Source organism: Fusarium tjaetaba (assembly GCF_013396195.1).
Source record: "Fusarium tjaetaba strain NRRL 66243 chromosome Unknown NRRL66243_c0000275, whole genome shotgun sequence".
Taxonomy (NCBI): Eukaryota; Fungi; Ascomycota; class Sordariomycetes; order Hypocreales; family Nectriaceae; genus Fusarium; species Fusarium tjaetaba.
This window is the reverse complement of record NW_023501471.1, coordinates 27112-37010: the sequence shown is the minus strand read 5'-3', so window position 1 is coordinate 37010 and position 9899 is coordinate 27112. Positions and strand designations below refer to the sequence as shown.

The window sequence follows — 9899 nt, the reverse complement described above, 5'->3', positions numbered from 1 at the left end:
ATAACACATCCCTATCCTTTCAGGATTCATTCTCCTCGTCTTCGTTATCATCCTTTGAAGACTTCTTCCCCTCGGGTATATACTGACAAGCCACAGTAAAGCCCACAGCACAGGGAATCATTATCGCCCAGGCCAGATGGCCCCAGAAGATCTGCCCACGAACACCCACGGCATAAATGGCCGTTGCGGCACCTGGTACAATGGCTCTTATACCACTTGCAAGACTCAGGGCCAGCGCATTCAACGTGCCCAAGAAGTGGGGGTCTGGCGCAACGTCGTTGAGAGCTAGCTGCACGCCTGTAAAGGCCATGGACACGCCTGGTCCGACGACGGTTACCACCGCGCCTAAGATCCAGAAGATAACCGTGGTAGCGTGCGTGTCAGCGCGGAGGAGCGTGTTGAGAATTATGAATCCAACGAAGAACCAGGGGTACGCGTATCCGCAGATTTTCATGACTCCGCGTGTACCTAGATGTCGATGAAGTATGGGGAAGGCGATGAGCAACCAGATGGCTTGGCTGGCACCTTGGATGGCCATGTAGATGGAGATCTGGAACGCGTTAAATCCTGTGCCTCCAAGCTCAATTGGTGTGTAAAGAACGACAGGAAGAATGGCCGTGAACACAAAGGCAAGGAACATAGCGTGGCTATAAGCCCAGAGAACGAGAGCCACTTGGCGGGACTTGACGAGTTCCCAAGTTGACATTCGAGGCTCGCCATTCTCTTCATGGCGAGACTTTTTCGGTTCATGAAGTGTCTCTTTGAGAAGGAGAGCAGTTGTGATGCAGCTTGTAGAGCTGATCAGACCAACAACAATACCTTGCAGCGCGTAGGGATAGTCGATGAAGAACTGGACATTTCCAAACGCTCGTGGAAACTGATGAGCTGGGTCTGCGAGGGCACCGCCGATGATAGGGCCCAGGAAGATTCCGATGTTTCCACCAAATGCGAACCAGCTGAAGGCCTTGGCCTGTGTCTCAGGGGTGCTGAGCTCAGAGAGCATAGTCCTGATAACGAGACCAGAGCCAGAAAACAGACCCGCTATGCATCGGAAAAGGATCATCTGCCAGATCGTCTTTGACATGCCGAATAACACAGGCCCAACAGCCGTACCAAAGAGCGTGATGAGAAGAACAGGCTTCCGGCCAATACGGTCAGCGAGCCGACTCCAGCTAAGAAGCACTGTCATCTGGGTAGCCGAGAAAAGCGATTCGATAAGGCCGCTGTAAAAGCCAACATCACTCTTGGGTAGGTTGCCATTCTCCTGGACCATCTGCGCAATGAAGGGAAAGATGGAGAAGAAGGCAATCGGTTCCATCACGCGCGCGTAGCAGAGCAGCAACACCTGGAGTTTCGGCAGCGGTTTGCCCTCCGGCTTCGCAACACCCGCTTCCTCCGCCGTTCCATCGCCAGAGGAAGTCACAGCTCCGTAATCAGCAGGCGACGCGGTCCCGATGAGAGTTGAGGCTTCGGTGTCGGCATCAGGGGCAAGTTGACCCCCGCCAACGAAACGCGCAAGCAACGGTCCAGCCTCAGAGTCATCCCAGTCATCGCGCGATGCAGAGGCAGAGGCAGAGGTAGGACTTTGAGTCTTTGGTGATTCTGCCGTCATTGTGTCGTGCAATGGGGGGCGTCTGGGTGTGCCTATATCTCTGGCGAGCTCGCGATTGAGCTGGATGGAGGGTGGTATCTCTGCGACTAAGAACAAGGATCAAGGCGCATTGAAGTTGATGACGACGATATCTCCTCTGCACTTTCGCGTTGGAGGGTCTTGGCGCACTCGAAACCGGATGTGATCGCGATTCTGAGAGAGTGAGATTGACTTGAGTGCAACATGTTGGCGTCAGTTTTTATGGATCTCACCCAAAAGTGCTGACTTGCCTCTTTCGGTAGTCGTGGAGATGTCATCTCACGGACTGATCACGTGCTCGATGGCAACATCGAGTAGTGGTACAGAACTACAGGGTAAGCTGATTTCTGTGACGTCTTCAATTAAAAAGGGGTCCATAATGTTCAACAGCTAAAAAGTGCTTATGACGTAGGTTTTTGTTATTCCAAATCATTCTTAAATAGAGGTTTCAAGAGGAGAGGCAGAAGTTGCAAAGTACTTACGGTGCTAGATTAGGGAGCATCTTTCATGCTGCCAGAGCACAACTCGTCAATTGATCTGCCGTGACACAAGACTGCCGTCCCAGTTTGGTCCACCTATTTTGGTCGATCCAACCACTTTTCCAACAGGCTAATCAGAAAGTCAAGGATGCTCTGAGACACAACAAATTGCGAAGTAGGATTAGGAACCTTTGATATAGAATACCATGGGAATAGGCCGTCGCTCAGCACCAAGAGAAGTAAACTGCTCGGCGTCATCGGCTTTCACAAATCAAACATCTCCAGTGCCATGGCCTGCTTGACCGAGGCACGGAATAAGCACTGAATGATACCCCATGTTACCATTGGCTCTGCAACTGGGAAGATGCCTGCTTCTTGTGGAGAGACTAACTCTCTGAAGAAACGTTGACCCCAAAAAGCGTCGAATCTCCAATTCAGGCTGCTGTTGCGTGAATCAGCGACAAGTGGTGGTTTGGTCAGCCAAAGCCAGCACGTCGTGAAATGTGGACTGCTCAAGATTTAGGAGCGCCGATCATTACGCTTTGAAACCAAGTGGTTTCTGTCGGACCAACAGATCTCTTCCAATCCCACACCGAACATATCAAAAAACGTGGACGGTGGATATCACTTGATAAAAAAGCATATCTTGGCTGGCCGGTGTGTGGATGAGCTGCCGTCTGCGGGTCAGGTTGGATCAAACATGTCCATATATCCGGTTCATCGGCATTGTAACCAAGCGGAGGCCTCTCATGATCCCCGCAAACAGTACGTGTATGCCAAAGGCGCCTAGAGCGCCTCTGCTTTTCCAATGGCCAGTAGCCGGAGAAGTATTATTGTGGGTTGTCGACGTATCGAAGCACGGATCGTTGATTCAGCGGTACTGACAGATACCTTAAGTGTCATACAACACTGGGATCTCACCTCAAAATCAAGTTTTCGTTTCTCGGGTGAGACTTCTTGGACTGTTGATCAGTTCCATATGTAAATACAAACAGTTCCTGGCATGGTGCGAATTCGAAAACCCGGCTATCTGGGATCGCCAAGATCGAGATGACGCTGCCATCTCTTGTGTCATGAACTTTCGCGGCAACAAAGCCCATAGGTAGATCGATATAGCGGCGGACTACTGTTGGTGGGTTTGACCGGTCGGTGAATGTTGGAGATTGATCATTCTCTGAAAGTGTGTCCATGGCGGCGACAAAAGAACCCTGTTCTAGTGTGAGCGCATGAAAGGAGAGATGTGAAGCAAGACTCGGTCACATAGGTAGATAAAAGAGGAAGGCCAATAGCAGCTTCGCATGAACAGTGGTTTGAATCAACTGCAGCAAAAGTACTATCAGATTTTTGTCGAAGAATATGATGGATATCGTAGTACGATATCGGTTCTTTGTCCCAAATGTCTCGATTCGGGTATATCGTGGGCAGCGCAGATGTCAAGATCCAATAGGAATTGGTCCGTCGGAAGTGCACTGGGACTGGGCAAACAGCCACCATCACCTAGCATACTGTACATCCTCTGCAAACAAGGTGGTATCCTTGATCAAGACTTGGCGCCTTTTGCGTGCATTTCGACGAGTCGTGCAAAGAGAGACTTATTTAAATGACATGAGTCAAGGCGTGTGCTCGTGCATAGAGGCTGCATCTGTGCGGGCTGTTTGTTGCAGTCTGTTCGAGGTTGGTTGGTTGTAGGAGAGAAAAGTTGACTGACTCCAACGTCTGCCTAAGATGCTGAATTAGGTAAAGGTTAGGTAGGAAAGAAGGAGCTACGGCCCACGGACAGTGATGGAAAGTGCGGAGGAGGTTTCGCGGGCAGGGACTACCTAGGTAGGTACGTAAGGCAAGAAGCAATCGGCTCATTCCATTATTACCTTACCAATACCGATAGCTCCCTTCGAATGCATTATCCACGCGATGCAACGCTGAACAACATGGAGACTTTCAAAACATTGACAGGACGGGATTTACAGTGACAACCCGCGTTAGGACGTACATCCGAAAGGTTGCAATGGTCGGATAACGATGATCAAGAGATCATAAGATCCGAGCTGTCACAGAGTCCAAGCGAGCCAGGGTTCACAACTCCATAAGCATTAGTTAGTAGATTGGCTGCTGTGGAGGTACTGTGTGCACTTGTGACAGAAGATGACCCGCAAATTCTATCTAGAACAATGACCAGACAGAAAACGTCAATGCTACAGGTGCGGGATTATGCATATACTCCTTGCAAATCACCTTAGTAATATCTTACGATGCACGAGTTTGCAGCAGCACTATCACTATTGAAGGAAGAATATGCCACTCCGGTTCCCCGGGCGGTTCCTTGACTCATTATATCCAAAGACTAGTGTACGCGTACATAGTATAATGCCTCAAAGCGGAGACAGAGAGAGGACTACGTAGTTCAAAGAGCTGTCGGACATGATACTATAGCCCAGGATGGCTATAGTATAGACCTGAGAATGAAATCGAGAACGACCAACATATCACCAAACTTGGTGATTGTGAAAGGCTGCTAACACCAAACGGACTAAATAGGTAATGAACCCTTGATCGAGTCTCCAGTAAATTTATGCTCCGGATGCAAATCAGCTCAGATTAGTCCACACTAACGTAACCCACATCACGGGCTAACTCAAGACCCTTGTCGAATATCAAGCAACGAGCCCCATTTCAACAACACCAAAAGCACTCGACAATACCCAATGCATCTTTTATCGTACCGACAAAGTCCTATACCATGCCTACCTTGTATACAGATTGCGATTCGTGGATTATCCGGTGAATCTGTGTCATTGCTCGCTTGGACCTTTAGGCTCGAGCCATTTCTTCAACTAGGTACCAGGTACACCAACCGGTCAAGACAAACCAACAGTTTGAACAGGGCTGATGGGCACGATAGTTAGTCATGCACGCTTCACTTTTCGAAGATATGGCAGTATCATCCAGTTCTGTCCGCCTCATCTATGCCTGTCCACTTAGTCGTGAGCAAACAAGCCAGTTTTGGGTATAGCACGAAGCGCTACTGGTGGTATTTCTTTTGCAGTGCATTCCTGTCCAGCCTGACCCAGTAAAAATCACCTCCGCACGGGCGCTCAGAGGCAGAGGCAGAGAGACCTGGGGCGAGTCAAATCCGGGGCGGTTGAGGGCATATCCTCGCAAGGAATACCGTGTCTTGCGCAACTAAGTCAGCGTCTAACATTGGGCCAAACAAATGTCGTGTGTTGGTGTGTCTCATCAACGTCAAGGCCTTCAGCAAGCTAACTAGCTCTCTAGGCTGCAGGGCACTAACATCACATCGAAGTGGCGTGATTTGGTGGCTTGTCTTGGTTATGCTAAGCGGCTAGTCGTCCAGATCTTGCTGAGTACACATCTCGTCTGCCTGGGCTGGCCCAAAGAATTGCATTGCAACACCGGAGCCGCAATGGTAGACTTGATGACGGAGCAAACATGAAATGTGTCAGTGGGGACATGACAGAACCAAGGCCCTGAAGAAAAAAAAGAAGTGTCAGGGGTGTCCCCTGCTCTGCGTCCCTTGCTGAAGATCGTTGTCTCACCAACCATGGAAATTCCCCGCGGACAAACTTTTACGCTAGCAGCTGACCAGATCACTAAGCCTTCTAAAACTTCTACTGAGGGTTCCCCTGTAGTTATTCCCGGATAGCACTGCCGGTGCTGTAGATCCTGGTCATAGCTCAATGTTTGCCCCTGAGCCAGACCCCGAAATGCATTTATGCAGTGTCATCATCTTCATCTTTGAGGTTGGGGAGCGTTCAAGACTGCTGTAGATGCCCTTTTTGGGGCTTGGTAAAGTAACCTACCGCTGGGCCGAAGTGCAGGTCCGGTCGGCCGCTCGTTCACTGTAAGTGAAGCCTCGCGGTTCAGCCGCTGGAGGTAGCGTGACCTTTGCTTCTCTCTTCTCTTCACCTTGTTTTTTTGGTCCGAGTACATACATGAATGTGCAGTTCAAGACAGCGGTTAACGCAGATAATGTACGCTTGAAGCTCAGCTGAGGGTATCGTTGCTTTTTGTAACATCGGCATGAGATGTAGCCGGCATCTGTCACGGTATCAAGATATGGGCAGACGTCACAGCCATCAACCGCAAGTCTCCGATGTGTAGAGTCGAGGACTCTTCTCGGCATCGAGCCAAACATGTTTCAGCCTTTTCCTAGTTTCCTTGTCCTGTGGGAACTAGGGCACGTGGCTTGAAACTCTGGACTGGACCCTAGATGAAGTGCCCTGATGTTATGTAGGTACCAAAGCATCAGGTGCATGTCTAGGATCTCGACCCACTCTGAATCACGCCAAGAGCGATACTGGAGGAGAAAAAGGAAGTGGAAAAAGAAATAAACGATCGATGATTACTGATCAGAACCGGGTCTTGTCCATCCCACAGTCTCGGATCCAGTTGACGAGATCGGCCCTCAGCCACGGCTATAGAGTTCAAGTCTTGTCGAGGCTCCAAGCTTGCAGTTTCGTCACAGCCCTGGAACTACGACGTAGCTCGCCCGCATAAACATGCCAAGTCTAGTACCGTTTGCCGCCAGATTCTACGCCAGCGATACATACCCTGCATCTTCTCTTGTTCGGTTGTCGGCTTGGCTTGGCCGGGCCTGGCCGTAAACCCGACACATCGGGCTGACGTTGTTTGGACTTGGAGGCGCCGTTGGAGCTAGCTAGGTAACAAACGCAAATGGAAGATTCCTTGTTTGTGCTTGACGCCGCCATTTCATGCCACGCTAATCCATGCAGTCCTAGCACCCTCAGACCCTGCACCTTGCTTGCACTTAGATATGATATGCCCGCAGGGATCGTGAGATGAGGTGAGGTCAAGTGCAGGGATCGGGCATCGAGTCTTCTCCGTCAGTGACAATCTGCCTGCATGTACTTTAGTTATCGACAACTGCCGGCCTCAGACATTTTATTGTACTGCACACCTTGATCGATACCTATTCCCGAGTCACAATCACACCTGCCTGTCTGTGGCTGGCTGGTTATTGCCTCATTTCTTTTGCCTCGCCTGTTGTTGCCTTCCTTCAATATCACATCCATCACATCCCATCAGCCAACCCTCCTTGCTCTTTATACCTTGCCTTGCCTCAAACATCCCCCGAGAGAATCAAGTATTGATCTGACGGCATCTCCCGATACAAGCCTGTAATTTCATCTGCCGGACAATATCCTGCCAGTCGGCCTCTCTCCCGTCATATATGATCATAAAACGACAGTCGACAGAAAGGAGCTGTGTTACTCTGTTCGCCATCCAAGTATCGTGACCTCACTCCATCATCACATTCACTTCACCATACCTGACGCAGAAGATTTTATCGTGACCTCACTCCATCATCACATTCACTTCACCATACCTGACGCAGAAGATTTCTCTGACAGGCAGGTTGTTGGGCTATCTTTGGGATTGAAACATCCGATGAACATCTCGGATAGGGATATTTGATAGCCATCTTCGACACTGTGTTAACCAGATATGCTATAAAACCTCTTTTGGGTCAGTTTTGAGAGCGGCATCTTAGTGCCATGTATGAGATTACATCAAGCAAATCATTCAATACTTTGCAACCAAAAACAATATGACAGCCTTTAGTATTGTTGTTCAACCTCCTGCTCGGGCCCAGGTCTCGACCACCTTGCATCCATCTCTTGTTGCAGAACTAAACTTCAGAGGGGCCGTGACTGGCCACTATTTCTTCGCCATGGTCTTTCTACTTACGAGAGAAGGGAATATTGTCGAGGGAGGCTTGTCAGGTACCACTTCGGTGAACGGCGTCGATGTAACCACAGCTGGCGCCTCGAGAACAACAATCCATTTCCCGTACACAGATCTTGCCATTCTAGCTGAAGGCGCTTATAAGATCAGAGTCGACGTTTACAAGGTTGCCTACGACAACCCAGACGGTTATGATTTTCAAGCGCACGTCAAAAGCAGCCGTGTTACAGTCGTCAACGAAGCGGTGCCTGCTGTAAGTGCCGGTGAGTCGTCCCATATCAAAGAAAAGCAATCTAATTCAGCTAACTTTATCTTGTCAAGGTTCTGCTGAGCGCAGCATCATCCGGGCTCTCCAGTCCGCTGGGGTCTATATCCATCAATCATAATACCAACCTCGGGAATATCAAGACAGAAACATTCAAAGCATAACGACAGACACAACAACTAGGATTGTAAGACTGCTGATAGGCGTCTTGCAGATGCTGTCAGGCAGAATTAATCAGAAGTCTGTTAGTGGTGTCGAGGATTGAGCATGAGTCTGCATGCCAGGTTACGACAAGGATTTGAGGAACTGCGGCGCGACATCCACGGTGGTTAGTCGGGGATATTTCACATGTATTATATATATCTTGGTCTTAACTATAGGGCCAGCGGAACTGGCTCATTAGTATTGTGTGTCTGCGACCGCCGCGGAAATTTCAAAAATCATAATACAGTAGCTCGGACCCTGCCCGCTGCGATACACTACGTCTCGCTTAGAAGGTCGATGGAACCTCGACGGCTCAAGAGCTCTGGACTGCAGATGAGCGTGCATGATCTAGCCTTTGAAGATTTACCAAAGTTCCGCGATATTGTCCCATTCGCGGAACGGAATGAATGATGTTGTTCAGAAGTTTTGACTAAAGGGGGGCCCTTCTCCACACCAAAAGTTCAAGCTACCTACACTACACTACGCTACTCTAGTCTTTAGGGGACGCATTCCAAAAAAGCAACGGTCACGACGCCACAGGGCATGGTCGAACGCTAATGCTAGCTGATGGAAAGTGGCTGAGATCGAAACACCAATCCCCAGAGCTCGGAGTTGATCCTCGGGGCCAACCAAGACCCCGAAGCCAAGGCCAAACGGAAAACGTTATCAGCTTGACTTCTTATGTTTCGGCATCGAGGAAGACACTACGGATGAGATGTCTGACCGCGCCAACATTCACGTTGTAAATATGGTAGGCACTGACTTTACATTGCCCTGCTGCAAAGACTACCCCGTACGCCAACTAGCAACGTCACTGATCTTGACAGGATTCGGTATAAAATGACTCGATGCGGAAGAAGCCTGCATCTACCCGTATTCCCGCCAAAAGGGCCACACTTGAGGCCCGGGAGAGGAACATGCTGTCAGTCCCCAGGTGTGATAAGGTGAGACATCCGCTGCAGCTCAAGCCTGACAAGTTTGCCAAGGTCGTAGAGAGCTTGGACCTCGTTCTACTTGTTCACCGTCTATGCATGTTTCGACTGCCAGCCACTGATATTTGACACCTTGAGGCCCAGAGAGGAAACTCCAAGAGAGTACAACCTCATTTATCTTGCTCATTATGTGCTAGGGTTAGCTCTCCGGTCTTGGCTTGGCAGCCTTGTGGATGGATATATGCCCGAAGCCCCTGTCCATATGCCAGTCATTGGTCTATCCGCCTGCACTTTTGTCCTAGTGCGTCGTTGTTGAGCCCAGATTGGATTCTTCGTAAGAATGCCATGCAAGTATCTGGCCATTTGTGCAGTATACTAGTGTTCAATCATGACGATACCCGGAATGTCTCGGCGACTCCCGGTGGCTAAAGTGACTGTCAACTCACAAGACACTTTATCAAGTTTACTCTTACATCATTCCTCGAGTCCGAGATACGAGATCGGACTAAATCTAGGGACCCCGTTCCAATATTGGGGGTCTGATCCAGAGGTGGAGCGGAGCATAACAGCGTCGATCATATGAGAGAAGAAAAAGCAAAATAAATGACCAATATCCAGCAAGATTCGTGGTGAGACAGAACCAATCTGAGTTCAAGGGACAGAAA

General features: G+C 49.5%; 2 protein-coding genes across 2 annotated transcripts; one reads left to right on the top strand and one right to left on the bottom strand.

Annotated features, from left to right (window-relative positions):
• Positions 1 to 19: 19 nt before the first annotated feature.
• On the bottom strand, positions 20 to 1612 carry FTJAE_11218 (tetracycline resistance protein (probable transport); the record flags this gene model as incomplete). Its single annotated transcript, XM_037344138.1, has 1 exon — positions 20 to 1612. One exon carries the CDS (start codon positions 1610 to 1612, stop codon positions 20 to 22), a length of 1593 nt encoding a protein of 530 aa, XP_037201737.1.
• A 6207-nt stretch (positions 1613 to 7819) lies between these two features.
• Positions 7820 to 8219, top strand: FTJAE_11217 (uncharacterized protein; the record flags this gene model as incomplete). Its single annotated transcript, XM_037344137.1, has 2 exons — positions 7820 to 8096; positions 8155 to 8219. 2 exons carry the CDS (start codon positions 7820 to 7822, stop codon positions 8217 to 8219), a joined length of 342 nt encoding a protein of 113 aa, XP_037201736.1.
• Positions 8220 to 9899: the final 1680 nt, after the last annotated feature.